The 18,570-nt window shown below is 32.3% G+C and overlaps 1 protein-coding gene across 1 annotated transcript; it reads left to right on the top strand.

Moving 5' to 3' along the window:
• Positions 1 to 2,798: 2,798 nt before the first annotated feature.
• Positions 2,799 to 3,925, top strand: LOC120076543 (uncharacterized). Its single transcript, XM_039030403.2, has one exon. It carries the CDS (start codon positions 2,904 to 2,906, stop codon positions 3,645 to 3,647), a length of 744 nt encoding a protein of 247 aa, XP_038886331.1. The 5' UTR covers positions 2,799 to 2,903; the 3' UTR covers positions 3,648 to 3,925.
• The last annotated feature ends 14,645 nt before the right edge of the window (positions 3,926 to 18,570 follow it).

The following is an 18,570-nucleotide window of genomic DNA, read 5'->3' as shown; positions in this document are numbered from 1 at the left end:
GGAACCAAATGAAAAAAAAAAAGAAGGATGGAGAGTACACAGCAGGAGAGGAGAAGAAATAGGAAAAAAGAAAAGAAAAGAAAAGAATGGAGAACATGGTAGGGAAAGGAGAAGAAAAGGAAAAAAGAAAACAAAGAAAATGAAGAGGAATAGAGAAGGGCAAAATGGGAAAGTGAAAAAAATTTAAAAGATGATTGGTCAACATTTGCCATATATGCAATTATTTCTAAATTGTCCTATACTTAAAAATATTTTCCCTTATTTTGCTTTATATTATAAATTTTCTACTTTTAAAAGTACAATAATCTATTTACTTTCTTTCTCCATCTCCATAATCTCATATTACTCGTTCCAACAGTAACTTTATAATTATAGAAAAAGTAATGAGAAAATAGGGAAAAGGAGACATGAGAGTATTTTAGGAGATAACGGAAGTAAGAGATATACATAGAAAATTTGAGAAAATTAGGGAGATAATTGGTAAAAATGAATTTAGTCTTCCTAATTTTAATTCTAATATTAATTTTAACAACATACCAACCATTCATCTTCTAATTTTTTAGAATTACATTCTTAGAACCATTATATACGTAAACGAACTCTTTTATTGTATTGTTCTTGAAATTAACAAAATAGAACAACCTTACAGTTTTATTAAGTTTTAGGTGTATTGTGTTATTTAAGATTTATAATGAGTATAAAATTTTATTATTGCTATTTAAATCATATATATACAAAGAAATACACTTCGAAAGAGATTTTATGAAAAAATTTAAAGTGGCAAACAAATATTTCCATAAATGTCAAAATTAGAATTTTGTAAATGAAAAGTAAAATTTGGTTTGATATTTTATTTGAAAAAAAATATATGAGAATTAAAACAAAACTATATAATATCTATTTGTAACATGTTAAAACCTATTATTTTGCTCAATATTTAATTGAAATTACAAGATTTCACCTTTTTTTTTTTTGTGTCTATATATATAAAAGTAACATGAATAGTATGGCTAATCTCTCGTTTATGTCAAGGGCAAGACACCATCTCTGTCCTTTAATTTTGTTTGTTTGCTGTGTTACTCAAAAAAATTAGAAAAAATGAAAAAAAAAAAATCATAAATAATAAATCAAAACTGAACTAAAGTTTGCTTTAGAATTGCTGTAATTTCCATCTATTGTATTTTTTCGGGAGAATTAGCTGCAATGTGAAGTAAATTATTGTTCTGTAAATAAATACAAGATTATTGTATTTTAGATATAATAATTAAAATAAAACTTTTATTAAATTTTTTTATATAATTCATAATTTTTTAAATAATTTTTCAAAATATTATATTTTGTTGAACTAAATTAATTGTTAAGTATTAAGAGAAATAGCTTTAATTAAAAAAAAAAAAGAAAAGAAAAAGAAAGGGACTATTTTTAGGTATAGAAAAATGAATTAAAATATTTATAAATATAGTAAAATTTCACTGTTTATCTGTAATAAATTACGATAGACTACTATTTATGTCTACCTGTGTCTATATATATCATGATAGACACAAATAGTAATCTATCAAGATCTATCGCAGATAGATAGTTATATTTTGCTATTATTTATAAATATTTTCAACAGTTTTGTCATTTAAAATAAATTTTCAAAAAAAAAAAGAGATATGGTATAATTAAAAAAAGTTGGTTGCAGTGTTAACAAAAAGTTGGTTGCATTCAACATGAAAAATTAGGAGATAAAATAAATTTTTAATTTTGAAAGATAAAATTGAAAATTGACCAAGTGAAATCTAATTCTACAAGAATTTAAAACCTAACTAGAAGCTAATTAAAAAAAAAATGCCAAAGGAAGGTGAGTTTTAAAAGTGATTTTAATGAATTCAATTCTAATTTGTTTTATCAAACACAAATCCAGTTAATTATTGAGTCATTTGTAAATATAGAAAAATAAAATAAAATATTTACAAAATATAACAAAATTTTAAAACTATCAATGATAGACGTTGATAGATGCTAATAGATTTCTATCCATGTCTAATCACTCATTATTAGTGTTTATCAGCGTATCATTGATAGTTCTAAAATTTTATTATATCTTGTAAATATTTTCAATAGTTTTACTATTTGAAATAATTTTCCATATATTTTTTTTTAAAATAAAAAACCACTTTTAACCTCTCAAAATCAACTCCAAACACACACCAAAACAACCTAAAACAAAAGCTTTTAATTTTTCCACTTTAGAAATCCAAACAACTATGGATTAGCTTGAAATCAAACAAAAACAACCTCAAAATCAATTCGTTTTTCTAAATTTTATGTACTCATAATATTACCATAATCCATCCTCAAATCCAACAACTGAATGGAACAAAACAAAGCTTTTCAAGCAATTTCATTAACAAGCCCACAAAGTTAACAAATGTTATAACCAAATTAAAAAAAAAAAAGTAAAGTAAACCACAGTTTCAAATTTAAGTTCCATTTCTTCTCTTTAATCATCAATGAAATCTTTCATTTCAAACGCCCAACATTACCTTTTCAGACATACCCACCCCCCGAAAAGGACAAACTTGAATCAAATTGTTTCTTAGGATATGTCTTTTTTAAAAGCACTTCTGTTAGTAGTAGTAGGAGCCATTATTGTCCCCCACGAATTTAAATATAATATATATAAAGATTATAACCGTTGTATAACGGTTTTCATCCGCGGCAAACCAAATTCAAAAAATTCCCAAAAAGTAAGAAAGTGAATTAATATCAAAATAAAAAGCTTCCCACTTCTACACTAGCTTTCCCTTTATATCTTCAAACCTTCATCTAACAAAAACAAAAGAAAAAACCCCTTCTACAATTTTTGTTTCTTCTTCTCATTTTGTGGTGGAATTGAATCAAACCCAGATATCAAAATGGGATCTTGCATTAGCAAATGCAAACCCAAGATGATGAAACAACCACCTCTTTTCGATTTCAACAATAATCTTGTCCAAGACAAGCTTGTTGTAATTCCCCAACCACTTTCCCCATTATTAACAACAAAAACAACAACAACAACAATTCCTTCTCTTTCTCTTAATAACAAAATCTCTCCTTATCCTCCTTCCCCTTCTTCTTCAATCTCTTCTTTCACTTGTCTCTCTTCATCAACCAACACCTCTTTCTCAACTGCTTCTTCTTCACCTTCCCCAATTTCCTCACATCACCCCTTTCCCTCTCCCTACAACCAACTCCTTAGAATCAATTCCCTTAAAGCTACCGCCTTTCCGCCCCCCATCAAGCCGGTTTCCCCCCTCGTTCGCCATCCATCCCCGCAAAGGGTGTTGAGATCCACACCCCAAAAGAGAGTCCGACCGGCTTCGCCATCTCCAATTCGGCAGAAGAGCTTCAGAAAAGAGGTTCTTCCGCAGCCTCTTCCGTCACCGTCGCCGAGTAGACGCTTCAGCCGAGAGAAATGTCGGGTAGCTGTAGCTCCCAAAAGTCGATCGCCGGCGAGGAGTAGTGTGATGAAGAAGGAAATTACTTGCATTCATAGGATCAGTTCAAAGATTGATGAAGTTGCTGTTAAAGAAGCTGTTGGAGATTTAGATTCAGTGGTGGCTATGGAAGATATTGATAATCCTTTAATCTCGTTGGATTGCTTTATCTTTCTGTAGAGATATTATATGCATATAGGAATATATACATATACAGTACATGACATGGTTTCATATGATCTTCTATTTATTGAACTGATTTTTTATTTTGTTTTTATCAACATATGCATTTAATTATTGAATGATCACATAGATCAAGATTTGATTACATTCCTAATATTTTATGGGAATGTTAGGTTTGTAGAAATTTCAACTTTCTTAGTTGTAACTTTTTCTTTCTTCCCATTCTTGCTTTGGTGGAAGAACATATTAATATATTTGGATCATGGTTTGATCTCTATCTCCTTCGTTTATTGTTCTTTTTCTCTTAGCTCAAAAAAAATAATTTATACCTCAAATTATATTTCAATTAGAATTCTAAATTAATAATGGTATCTATTAAAATCTTAAAACTTTTCTATTACGCTCTTTATTGAAAATTCAAATTAAAACATTAATACATAACTTTTACATGTTTATATTACTTTTATAAAGTGTACTAAAATATAGTTTTTCTAACATAAGAATTAATATATTAGAAAGAAAAGTTGAAATCATAAGAATGGTAGTTACGTTGCTCATTAATTTGAGTGGCTTTTCAATATTCTCGTTTAAATCCACATTTTTATTTAGAGTGAAAAGTTAAGTGAATCTGTAAATACTCTCACAACTTAAACACAATGTTGATAACCTAGTTTGTGTTTAATTTCTCAACTAAAATCAAAGCGCGAACGATTAACACTAGCCGATCCTGATAGGATAATTAAATCAACCATAACACATATTATATGCAAAAAATACAGTGAAATGAATGGTGAACTTACTTGATGATTCCATTGATAATTAAATATCTCAAACGATAAATGTTCTCCAATCTCTATATTCTTCAATTGCTCATCTGATGATATAAAGACTTATTTAGTTCAATGAATTAAACACTAAATTGATAGAGTGTGTTATTCTCTTTTCTGGAATCAACAAACATGCAGAGATTGAGAGATGAAGAAAGAGAAGAACTGTATCTTTTTGAAAACAGTCTATCATGTATATTTCAAAGAAAAAAAAACGCTAATCCCATTAGGTTAGTTTTTAAGTTTACAAAATAGTAGAAAGACCCCTTAATTTTTTTCAACTTCACATAATACTACTCAATTTGTAATTTTCCACGGTACGTGATGGAGAGATCTAAACCCGATAATTGTTTTCTTTAATACTACACTAATCATCACTATGTGTACAACAGTGAAAATTATCAATTACTTAAATTATATGAACCAATATTAGAACTCAACATTTCTAACATTCTTCCACTTTATTCACATATCACTAGAAGAATTTTGGACTTTAATGTCGATTTTAAACCGACATTAAAAGGCTTTAATGTCGATTGACACGGTTGCAATTGAAGATCAAGAATCAAATGAAGCCCTCTAAATCGACATTGAAGCCCAGAATCAGTCTGTTTTATCAATTATTGTCCTTTTTTTTTTTTTAAATTTCGTTGCTGAATCCATTTTTCGATCTCGTGTTAAAAACGACATTATATGTCTTGTGTTGGGTCAGAAAATATCCATTATTATTTTTTATTAAAAAGTATAAAAAAATTTGCATGGCAAGCCATCAATATTTGTCTTCCACCTATGAATTTATCCACAAACAAGAATCAATATTTCTAATCCATTACATATACTCATCAAATATGAAATAAACACACTAATTACCAACCTTTGCATAACAATAACAGACATTCATAGAATACATACACCAAGCCATCATTTCTCTCATTCAAAATATAAATTAGTACTAATTCCATAAATACTTAACATCAAATACCCCATGAAAACAAAAATATTATAGATAAATCTTCCAATAAATAGATCATGGTTAGATAAATTTGCATTCATTCTAAGTTAGCATTATATTCTATTGAGACAAAAAAAAAAAAAGAATTACATCCTTATACAAATCGGCCAACAAAACTAGTATATAAAAAATAAATAATTTACATACGAGGCTAGTAATGGGAGTAGTAGGATTATGCACTATTTCGTGTATATACTTTTGTACATAGTACCCGCATCCTACAAAATTTAATTGACCGGGGGGGGGGGGGGGGGGGGGAGGGAAGAAGTTGAAAACAATTATTCTTATGTTCGAATGAATATAAATTGTTAAAAAATGAATTCAAATTTACCTTTACAGGTTTCCATTTTGGAGAAGACCGATGGTGTTGGAGATCATGCTTGGCTTACCATGTTTTCAATCCATTAAATAGTTTGAAAACATTAGTTAAACATAAATACTTTAATTAAGAGCTAAGAAAGTTCAATTACACTTACATATTTATAACTCCATGAAAATTCTCTTGAACCTTACTTCAAAGAGAGTCCAAAACATAAACACAATTTTCTTGTAGATTGATTACAATCAATATCCAATGATAACTATAATAAGTAACAATTTTAAAATATTAGTACATGTATAATGCAAATTAAAAATAACTTAACAACTTGTATTTACATACCCTGTGTTATATGGAATAAGGACTCATTGGTCTAAATTAACCAATTCTAGTTGATTGGCTAAATTTTTGGATCGAATATCTTGAGACTTCACGTGTGGCGATATTCTTGCCTGATCAATTATAAAAAAACTTCTTCGTAATATCACGACTACATTCATCCCAAAGATACCTAAACAAAGTAAAAGTTATTATTTAAATATAAAACAAAGTATACATGACTAAATCTAGATGAGTAATACTTACGCAATATATGTCAAAATAGACATATAGCTTATTTCAACCATATTGCAATATTGGATCAGATCATTGCGGCCTAAATAAATAAATTTGTCTCTTCCAAATATATTCTCGTCCAAAGTGATACGGATCATGTCTACATTGTTCATATTATGCATGGCATGTCCGTTCAAGAGTTTGATGGTACCATTGGCGTCAGTATATTTGGAGGACTGATTGAAGTGCTTAATTGTTGAATGGTCCTACCATAACCAAAGTTACAAAAATTCAAAGTAGGAAAAATAATAAATAACCAAACTCATATACTGAAAAAGAGACATACTAATTTCTCGTCAACCATAACTACAAGTTCATGAGGCCATTTTACGAAGTTGCCCATTGCTTGAATTAAGAACTCTATTTTACCCTTCACAGGCATTGGTATAGGCAAATCTTCTCCAATGACAATGTCAATCAGAAATTTAACAGTTAAGCATGACACATCATCATCAAATGTCACTACAAGAAAAATGAGTTCTCCCGACGCCTAAAACGAGCGTCGGGAGTTTGATCGTCGGGAGAAACAGTCTCTCTTGGTGATGTAAGAAGGCGTCGGGAGTTCGCGGAGAACTCCCGACGCCGTAAAGGCCCGTTGGGAGTTCCTAGGGAACTCCTAAAAATTAAAAATGGGCGTTGGGTGTTCCAGGGGAACTCTCGACGGCATACATTAGCCGTTGGAAGTTCTTTTGGAACTCCCCCCGACAGCTCTCCCAACGCCGCCCGAGAAAGGATCTGTTACCAGATCCCTTCTTCCCCATTTTTTCCCGCTCTTCCTTCTCCTCTAAAACCTTAACCCGCCACCGCCGCCCACTCCTCTCCCATTTTCCCCTTCTTCCCCGTCGTTGCTGCCCCATTTTTCCCCTTGCCCGCCGCCGCCGCCCACTCCTCTCTCTCCCTCTCCCATTTTTCCCCTCCTTCCCCGCAGCCGCCACGCGCTTGCCATCGCCTCCACCCTTCAGTCAGCAGCCACAATCAAACCGCCTGCCGCCGCCGTCGTCTCCTCTTCTCGGTCAGCCGCCACCTTCAACCGCCCGCCGCCGCCGCCGCCGGTAATCTTCTCATTTTATTTTCTCTTGTATATTTATTTAAATTATTATTTTCTCTTGTGTATTAATTTAATCATTATCGATTGGTTAATTGAAAAATCATGATTTAGATAATTTATGCAAATTGTTATTGTGTTATTGTAGATGTTTCAATTAATGGATTGAGTTGTTATTGTTGTTGAATGTGAATTAATTTATGGATTGAGTTGTTATTGTTGTTGAATGTGAATTAATTTATGGATTGAGTTGTTATTGTTGATTGTAGATGTTTCAATTTATGCAATTTTTTGTGGATTGTGGATTAATTTATAGCATGTTATTAATCCGTTGTTATTGTGGATTGTGGATGTTTCAATTTATGCAACTTTTTGTGGATTATGGATTAGTTTATAGCATGTTATTGTGGATTGTAGATGTTTCAATTTATACAATCTTTTGGAGTATGAATGTTATTGTGGATTGTTTTTAATTAGTATTGTTTTTTATATAAGCCATGAATTGTGGATGTTTCCACTTACTTAATTTTGGACTTAGTTTAGGGAAAAAACATCAATAAAATTAGGGGCAAAAAAAGTCAAATCATGTATTATAAATTAGTTAACATTTTAAATACTCTGAACAAACTTGGAAATTTTTAATCAAAGTTTATGCTTAATAAATACTTTGTACTTTTTCCTCTAATTCGAGTAATTGTTTTGGATTAAAAGTTGGTCAGAAAAGATTTATTTTTAAGGATGAATAAAGAATGGATTAAACTAAGGAATAAAGTGTATATCAGACGTCGACAGTTTTTGGAACTCCCGATGCACATAGTTCCCTGACTAACTCCCGATACCGTTTTAAAGTGCGTCGGGAGTTCCTCTCCTGACGAGTTTCTCTCGACCAAACTCCCGACGACTTTTTATTCGTCGGGAGAGGCTCTCCTAACGCATTTTCCACACTTTTCCGACGAATTGTGACTTTGGGCGAAGTTAGATTTCTTGCAGTGTGTTGTGACTAATGCAACAATATTATCTACAATTCCTATAGCCAAGTGGTATGGTGTTCTCTTAACAAATTTAAAAGAACTTGTGTCATGCATGGTTAAGCACGTACAATATGATTAAAATTTAAAAGTCAAAACAAATAAATTACCTCAAAATATTCTTTAGGCATCTTCTCAGTATCTTTTTTTTTCAGATGCACTTAGTGCAACACTTCCAATAGATGATTTGGATCGACAAGATTGTCTGTTGTGAGTTCTTTCTCTTGACACTTTACCATGTCAAACATTTTTTTTCACTAGAGTCTCCTTCAATTTCTTGGCTCATTGAGAAATTTGGTTTTACTAATTTTAAATATTGAGAATGGGAAATAAAATCACCCATTCCTCTAACACGTCCCCAATGTTCCTCTGTACCCAATACTTTGGTCAAAACATCTTCACCTTTATAGACTTAAGCCAATTTATCCTGTAAAATATATTACAATTTTCACACAATATCTATATCATCACAAGTTCCAAACATTATATATATGCCATCTTAAACTTTGCACAATATAAACTTACAATCCGATTGGCACATTCTCGAGTAGCTTCATCAAAGTATTCATTATTTTTTCCTTTTCTTGTTTCTTTCCATAAAATCGCCCGATCAGAAGGATCATTTGATAGGTTCTACATGAACATACATATTTAATTAGCATAAACATATTAGGATAAAAAATTTAATTTAAGTCGAAAAACTTACTAATTATTGGGCAAGATTCGCATAACCCTTTCGAGAAATGTGATGATTATATACATATTTCGCACGTCTTTCTTTTTTAAGACGATTGATTTCCTGTACAACAAATCTAGTTGAAGTTACCTATCAAAACAACGATAATTTTGACATTTAGTTTATTGTGAATGACTTACATCCCATTCTTCACTCAATCATTCATTGACGAACGATGTCCACTGATCTTTCTCTATATGAGAATATTGTTGGTGAGGAAATTGCAAGACCGAGAGATCATCCTTAAATAGAAGTATGAACTTTTGAGTCAATGTTGTCTAGAAAGTCGTCTGGAAAGTCCGAAACTTCCTAGATGCAGACATGAGTATACAATGTTTGGACTTAGAGTCCAAATCGAACATCTACACAATGAAAAAAGTAGTTAAACAATAAACTAATAACTACTATGCACATGAATTAAAATTTTAGAAAACATATCGCTACACGTAAAAAAGTTTATCTTTTAAATGGTTTGGAACTTTTTTCCAAGAATTATACATTATAGGTATTTGTTTTCGAACACAAACTCCTATATAACTTTGCATATTCTTTACCCCAAATCCAATTGGTTGCCCATGTTCATTATAATCAATGGTCAACCGTTGCACAGATGTTCTTATTTGTGCCAATTCAGACATTGTAGTTGGGCCATGTGGAATACTTATTCTGCTATGTTTTTGTGGGATAATATTTCTATCATCCTCGCTGCTACTTGCTGAATTTTCCATGTCAATCTGCAAAAAAAAAAAAAAAAAAAAAAAAAAAAAAAAAAAAAAAAAAAAAACTCACAAACAAAACATATAAAATATTTAAATACATATAACCATAGTAAATGACATATCATATTTAATACATTATTTATCAACCCATCTACCCTCAGAATCATTTCTAATGTATGTGGATGTTATATCATCAATCTCAATAGATGTATCAACATTGGGCATTCTTTGCATACCTTCATAACCACACTCTTGTAGCATATCTCCTATTTCATCTTCATAAAAATCATCCTCAATTGTTCATTGTGGAGATGTTAAAACAATTGACCAACCCGAATTTGCGGGGTTTATTACATAGAACACTTGTTTTGTTTGGGAGGCTAAAATAAATGGGTCTGATTTATGTCTAATACGATTGAGGTCCACAATAGTAAACCCACGTCTTTTTTTACTCCAGTTCTATTCTCAATTCAATTACATTTGAATAAAATAAATGATAATCCATGATAGTCAAGCTCACATATTTCTTGTATTACACCATAAAAGGTCATATCTGACATAACGGGGCTTTTGTCCTTAGCACTAGAGACTTGCATTGTGGTAGCCATTATACTAACTCCACTATTTTGAACCCTCCTAACATCATCGCGATTTTTTGTGTGATAGTAGTAACCATTGATCATGTAACCAGAATATTTTGCCACAGTTGGACAAGGTCCATTAGCTATCCATCTCAAAGAAGGTGATATGGAATTTTTGGGAACTTCGAGAGCTAGTGCAACATATGATATATTTTATATCATTTTATTAGTTAACATTTAATTATATATCAAATAGTAGGTCTCTAGAGATTACCCGTGTGGACAACTATCGATTGAATGTATGATTATGCTATTCTTGAAACCACTTTCTACTTTGATTTTTACCCAAATTGAGTTTAGACAAAATATCCATATGTTGCCTATTATAAATGACAAAGTTAGTAGATTATTGAATAATCAAGGAACCTAAAACGAGAATAAGATGGAGATCTACATACTCGACCTAAGGAAGCACATCATTTACATTTTGAATGACATAAAGATGAGCTTGATCCAACTCATCCTCACTCGGTCTGATAAAAGAAGCAGCTGACAATGCTCTATCAATGTTTGAGTTCACTTTTTTTGTTGATGAGTTTAGCCAAATAGAATTAACACCAAATACAAATTCAGAATAAAACTCTATAGTCTCTTCGACAATATAATTTTCTCCAACACATCCTTCTGATCGATTTCTATTTCGTACATAAGTTTTCAACACTTTCATGTATAGTTCAAAAGGATACATCCACCTCAAATATATAGGTCCACAAAACTCAACTTCTCTTACGAGATGCACTACAAGGTGTACCATTATTGTGAAGAATGATGGTAGAAAATACTTCTCTAAGAGGCATAGAGTGACAACGATATCCTCTTGCATACCCTTTAACTGAAATGAATTGATCGTCTTGCAACATATAGCATTAAAGAAGAAACATAGGTGAGTAATTGCAAGTCTAACATGTTTGGGTAATATCACGAATGGTTACCGGTAATTAATTGTTGCATAAGAATGTGATGGTCATGCGACTTAAGTCTGTAAAATTTCAAATATGTGAGGGACACTAAACTTTAAATGTTCGATGAATAGCCTTCAGGTACTTTAATTTCTTATAATACCTTACAAAAGCTCAATTTCTCAACTCATGTTAATGTATAACATGCGGGAGGTAAAAATACTTTTTTCTCTCCTACTTGAGGGGCTAACTCTGATATAATGTTCAGTTCCACCAAATCTAATCGAGTTTTTATTCCATCCTTCGTTTTACTAGGAATATTAAGCAATGTGCCAATAAGATTTGCACATACATTCTTTTCAATGTGCATCACGTCTAAACAATGTCGCACGTCAAGATATTTCCAGTATTCTAACTTAAAAAGAATAGATTTTTTCTTCCAATAAGTTGAAGGGCTATCTCCACTGTTCTTTTCCTTGATAGTTTTCTTACCAAATGAATATTGATACTTACTTGTTTCTGCAAGAATTTCTTCCCCACTCAATGGTTCTGGAGAAAATTCTAATTCTTGTGCGCCATTAAAAACTTTCTTTTGTTTCCTATATGGATGATAGTGGGGTAGAAACTTGTGATGCCCGAGATATGCCATCTTAGAAACTTGTGATGCCCGAGATATGCCATCTTCTTCCCTTTTGGTAAATAAGTGGATGAAGTTTTCTCTCCACGAATTGGACATGCATGATATCCCTTAACCGTACAACCACACAAGTTACCATACGCAGGAAAATCATTAGTGGTCCATAATAAAATAGCTTTAAGCATGAAACGTTGTTCTTCATATGCATCATAACACCATCTTTTCAAAGTTTTTTCAAGTAATCTACTAACAGAGCTAAATAAATGTCTATACCATTTCCCAGTTGTTTAAGACCAGATATTAGTGCAGTCAACATAAAAATTTTTCGCTTCATGCACAACCATGGAGGTAGATTGTACGTCACTAATATCACTGGCCAACAACTATATCTATTACTAAGATCTCCATGTGGATTTACCCCATCTATCGAAAGAGCAAGACGAAGATTTCTAGGTTTTGACCCAAACTCTGACCACAAATTGTCTATTTTTTCCATGATAAGGTATCTTTGGGATGTTTTAATAAAGCATCCGTTTCTTTTTTTTTAGCATGCCACGTCAATAAACTTGTTGTTTCTTTACTTCGAAACATTCTTTCAAATCTTGGAATTGGGGGGAAATACCACATGACTTTTGTTGGGATATTCTTAGCCCTTTCCTTTAAATTTTTTTGAAGCTTCCATCTTGACGTTTCACAAATGAGGCATACATTTGCATTAGGGAGTTCTTTTCTAAACAAGCAATAATCATTTCTACATGCATGAATCTGTTCGTACTTCATTCAAAGAGTACCCAACATCTGTTTGGCTTCATAAGTAGAAGTTGGAATTTCATTATGTCATGAATTAATTCCAACAACTCAGTAAAACTCTTATCGCTCCATCCAAATTTAGCTTTCAAATTATATAACTTTACCAATGTAGATATTTTGGAAAAAGTTTTACAATTTGGGTACAATGGTTTCTTCCCATTATCTAATAATTCTTCAAAATTATCGGATTTTTCACTAAAATAGTTTCTGTATGCAGTCTCAAACATTCCAATTGTGTCATCAACATCAACATCATCCTCATCAACTTCATCTCTTTCACTAGTAGACACATTTTCATTGTTTCTCTTAATTGGTAATGATTCACCGTGTAAAATCTATGTCTGATAACTTTGATCTATACCATTAAAAATTAAGTGATCTCTTATTCGGTTCACATTTAGAGTCTTTGCATTCACACACTTCAAACATGGACAACTCATGACATTCAGTATATTTGAATGTTGTAGACCATTTTTAATAAACATCATTATATTCGATTTTCTTCACCACTTTTTCTCTCAAACATAACCAAAAACATTTCAAATAACTCTTAAGTAACACTTGAAACACACCAATCAATAATCAACAAATTTCAAGACTACCATCCAAGTATATATTCTTCAATAAGCTTAATCATTAAAATAAAAATAAAATGAATTAAATAACTTTAAATTACTAAATTGAAAATTCATATGAAAATAAAATTATACCTTTTCAAGAAAACAACTTAAACAACCCACAAATTTGAAGAGATCCAAACCGGAGCTCGAAGATTGGAATGCCGGCGAGCACCGAACTTTTTTGAACAGAGTTGAGACGACAGATCTGATGAACGGCAAGATGACCATGATGCCGGTGACCCACCTCTACGACGAGAACCACTGAAAGCCCACGTGCCGACAACAAAGCACACGAAAGCAACCGGACAACCGGATAACCCATACGAGACCAACCGGACAACCAGACAAACCACACAAAACCAACTGTTAGCCCATCGATCGAAACCCCACGAAAGCAACCGGGCAAACCCTACGAATTCCATCGGACAACCCATGAAAGCAACCGTACACACTCGAACGACTGGACAACCACACGAACAAATCCCATGAAACTCCACGCAACCAACCAGACAACCCACACGCTGGTAAAGAACACTTCGGGAAAGCCCACGCGCCGAAAAAAACCAACTGAAAACGACCGAAGAACACCCATGACGATGACCTACCATCGGAAGAAGCCCAGACAATGGAGATCTAAGGAAAACCGATGACGACAACACGAATTGAACCCACGAAAACCAGTGACGACAACCCACGAACTGATGTGCATGGCCAAGCTGAGAGCACAGGTGACGAAAACCCGAACTGAAGGCAATGCCGACCAGCTGAGAGAGGAGAGAGTTATGTTTGGGTAAAGTGCTGGTCGAGGCTTTGTTTTGGTAAAGTTGTAGGCGGTGAAGATCGAGCTGAGAAGAGGAAAATGAATTTTTAATAAAATAAAAAAAAATAATGGGAGGCCTTTGATGTCGATTTTAAATCGACATTGTAGGCCATCTTTAATGTCCGTTTAAAACCGACATTAAAGATCCGTTTTTTTAACCGACATTATACATCCGAGACTACTATTTTCAACCGACATTGAAGCCCAAAATTGTTGTAGTGTATGAAAAATATACAAGATATTAACAAAATTTGAATTCACTTAAATAATGTAATTTACAAGTCACAACTTCGTAAGAACTAACTCGACTGAATCATGGTGGTTACAGGTCTAACAAACGTCCTGATTCCTTCCACATATCACAAGTCAATCCAATTCAAACAGTCACAATTTGATAAGATAGACACTCGAAAATATCTTATCCCACAATGTCTTAAAATAAGACCCAACATCTATAATCATGACAGAATATGCATGACTGAAATATGATTCATAGATAAGTAAAATCTAAAAAAACATCGATACACCGATTAACGGTCATTTCTACAAACTCATACGATAATATGGTATTATTAAACTTCAAGTACCATTATCGGGAAGCTTGTTTTAATTCATAGATTGATTTCTTCAACCTACGTACCAATTTCTTTCACTTGTGGTCTTTAAACCTTGAGGTTGGTCCATGTATACCTCTTTTGCCAAATCTCCATTGAGAAAGGTTGTTTTAACATCCATTTAGTGAATTTCAAGATCAAAATGAGCCACCAAAGCCATTACAATCCTTAAATGTTCCTTTCTATAAATCAGAGAGAATGTCTCTTCGTAATCAATGCCTTCCTTTTTAGTGTAACCTTTGAAAATGAGTCTAGCTTTGCAGTTGTCAATATTTCCCTTAAAGTCTCACTTTGTCTTAAAGATCCACTTATAGCCAACTCTTTAGAATGTTTCGGCAATTCTATCATTTCCTAGACATTGTTGTCAGCATCTGTTCATCAGAATTTTACAGAATTGGTCTCCATCTTCATTGCCAAGGGTCCTAATTCTAGACATGGACTTACAAAAACTCGATTTACATAATTAAAACACCAAAAAATGTAGGGATCTTTATAAATGTTCAAATCAAAACATATAAGTTTAAAGCCAAAAAATACCATAAACATTCATTCCCAATAAACATTCACAATGCAATTAGTCCCACCAAAACCCAGTGCAAATTTTAGAATCTTAATTAATATATGAGAAGGCTCTTATATGAATTCTAGGGATGAAAGCCCTATCGCAGTGGAAAGCTTATAATCAAAATTCATTATTAACTATTCTTCCTATCCTCTGAGAAACCTTTGGTAATGAACTATTCTTTACATGATTTTTTTATTTTCCTCTGTGATCAAAAGAAATTTTTTTGATTAACTGAGATAGAGAGGGAGAGAAACATGAAACCACCCACGTTTTTAGATAACTCTCCTATGTGGGAGTTATCTAATTAATTAAATTATTAATTAATTAGTTAATTATTAAATCTAATTTAATTAATGATTTCATTTAAATCATATTAAATGAAAGATCTCTCACATAATCTATAGTTTTAATTCAATTAAATTAAATAGTTATTTAATTCTCCAATTAAATTATGTTCAAATTAAATATCAAATAATTAATTTGGCTTACATTTGAATCATATTCAATTGTAATTCTCTCATAACTTATAGTTTTAATGTTCATCAAATACACATCAATTTTAACCTTTAATTTCAATATGAATCCAATTCATTAATATTTGAACTCCTTCAAATATTTAACTCTCCCATAAATTAATTTTGAATCATATCCAAAAATAAATTTGTATTATAAAATTTAATTGAAATATAAACTTTATATTCTAATGTATCATTATACAATATATTATTTCCCTAAGTGAATTTGAATATTTCAAACACTATTCAAAGTATAGTTACCTCATTTCCCTTTATGAGCTAGGAAAGGGATCTCATGGACCTACAAATCGAAATCTCAAATGATATGAGATTAATTGGTTAAACTCATTAACCAATTAAACAATATTCATTAACTATGAGAACACTCCACTAAAGACCCATAGTTGCACTCTTTTCACTGCAGATATATTTTTGTGTCCACAGATATAAATCAATGACAGCAAGTTAGTCCTTCATGAGTGTTTGTAACACTAGCTAGAACAAATTGCCGTTTTACCCCTAGGCTACTTCTATGTTCTTAAATACTAGTGCTTCTCTAATGAACAACCTGTTTAAGGTCCAACCATTAAATAGAAACCCTCTTAGGCTAGTGAGAGGGCAGGACCCTTTGTTCAAGTCCCGGAGACACCACTTAAGGGAATATTCACTACTTACCCTAAAATCGAGAAAGAGTTAATTCCATCTCGTGAAATTATGTTCGCAGCTCCCCACTTGATCTTGTGCCCAAAATGGTAGGCTTATTGAGTCGGTGAACTAGCTACTCTCACCCAGATAAATCAAAGGACAAACTCTCATGAATAGGAGTCCATAACTCATTAAGGATTAAGACAAAGTTGCCTAAGTCATCCTATTGAAATAAAAACCTAACTAGTCAACAAAGTTACATCTAATGGTTACTATTTCGTAGTTCGATCTTATGCAAACTCATTGCATAGGATACTTTCACTCGCATGTCCCCTACACGAATGTGTTGGATCATTGCATTTGTATCAAATAAAAGGTGGGTCGTACCCATAGTGTCACTAGGATAAGGTATCCAACCTTATCCATATACTATAGATCCTTTAGGCTGTATCTTGAACATTGATCCCTATATACTCTATATACAGTTCAAGACTCATTCAAACAGTCTAGGATGTTAGTTTATTGGATTAAGATTACTTAGGCAAGATAAATACAAGATAAAAAATAACTATTTATTGCAATAAGCATTAATAACACTTTATCAATGATCAGTCAAATGTTACATTTACTATCTATGAGTTTTAGGGCATAAAACCCAACACTATATCCATGCCTTGTGGCAGTGCTACAATAGTAGGAACAACAACTTGAGATGGATCACTTGATGGATTTTGGTCCATCAATGACTCTCTTATCTCTACATCAGATGCTCCCACACTCCCATAGGCTTTTCCATTTTTAATGAAGCGAGCATTTGCAAACTCTACAATTTTCGTACTATGGTTAGGACAATAGAATCTATACCCTTTTTACCTTTTCGAATATCCAATGAAATAACCACTCATGGTCCTAGAATCCAACTTCTTTTCATGTGGATTATGTATCCTCACTTTAGCTTGGCAGTCCCACACGTGAATATGTCTTAAACTAGGCTTCTTAGATGTCCATAGCTCATAAGGTGTCTTAGAAACTACTTCACTAGGTACCCTATTCAATATGTATGTGGTTGTCTTCAATGCATATATCCACAATGAATTAGGTATAGTACTATCGTTCATCATACTCCTCACAATTTTCATCAATGTACGATGATGCCTTTCTGCTACACCATTTTGATGTGATGATCCAAACATTGGATATTGTGCACAAATGCCCTTAGACTCAAGCAGTTTCTTAAATGGACCTAGAATTTGTCAAACTTTTGATGCCTCTTCATAATGCTCACCTTCTCTATCGTAACGTATTACCTTAACTTTTCTATTTAACTGCCTCTCAATGTCCATAATGAATGTCTCAAGGTCATCAACTGATTGAGTTCTGTAGTATATATAGGTAACAGTACCTAGAGTAATCATCAATGAAGGCGATGAAATACCTTTCAACGCCCCAAGACGATACATCGAAAGGATCATAAATATCTATATGTATTCAATCGAGTAATCCACTACTTCTTATTGTAGTTTGTTTGGATACATATTTGATTTGCTTCCCTTTAATGCAACACACACAAGTATCATTCCAATCGGTAAAATCCAATTGAGAAAAAATTCACTTTTTATTAGTCTTAAAATCCTCTCTTTGGATATATGACTGACTCTTTTATGCCATAAATCAGCTGAAGACTCATTTAGTGCACTCTTTTTCATACCAACATCACATTCAACATTAAATAGAAAATTAACAAAAGTAGAATGTAGATTGAAACAATACACAATATCCGATAATGAACCAGTACCACATAAGTCAATGAAAAACAACTATGTCCAATCTTAAAATCAAATCCTAAACAATCC

Source organism: Benincasa hispida, unplaced genomic scaffold (genome assembly GCF_027475165.1).
Source record: "Benincasa hispida cultivar pf3 unplaced genomic scaffold, pf3_genome.v1.1 HicScf177, whole genome shotgun sequence".
Lineage (NCBI taxonomy): Eukaryota > Viridiplantae > Streptophyta > Magnoliopsida > Cucurbitales > Cucurbitaceae > Benincasa > Benincasa hispida.
This window is presented reverse-complemented; position numbering and strand designations above follow the sequence as displayed.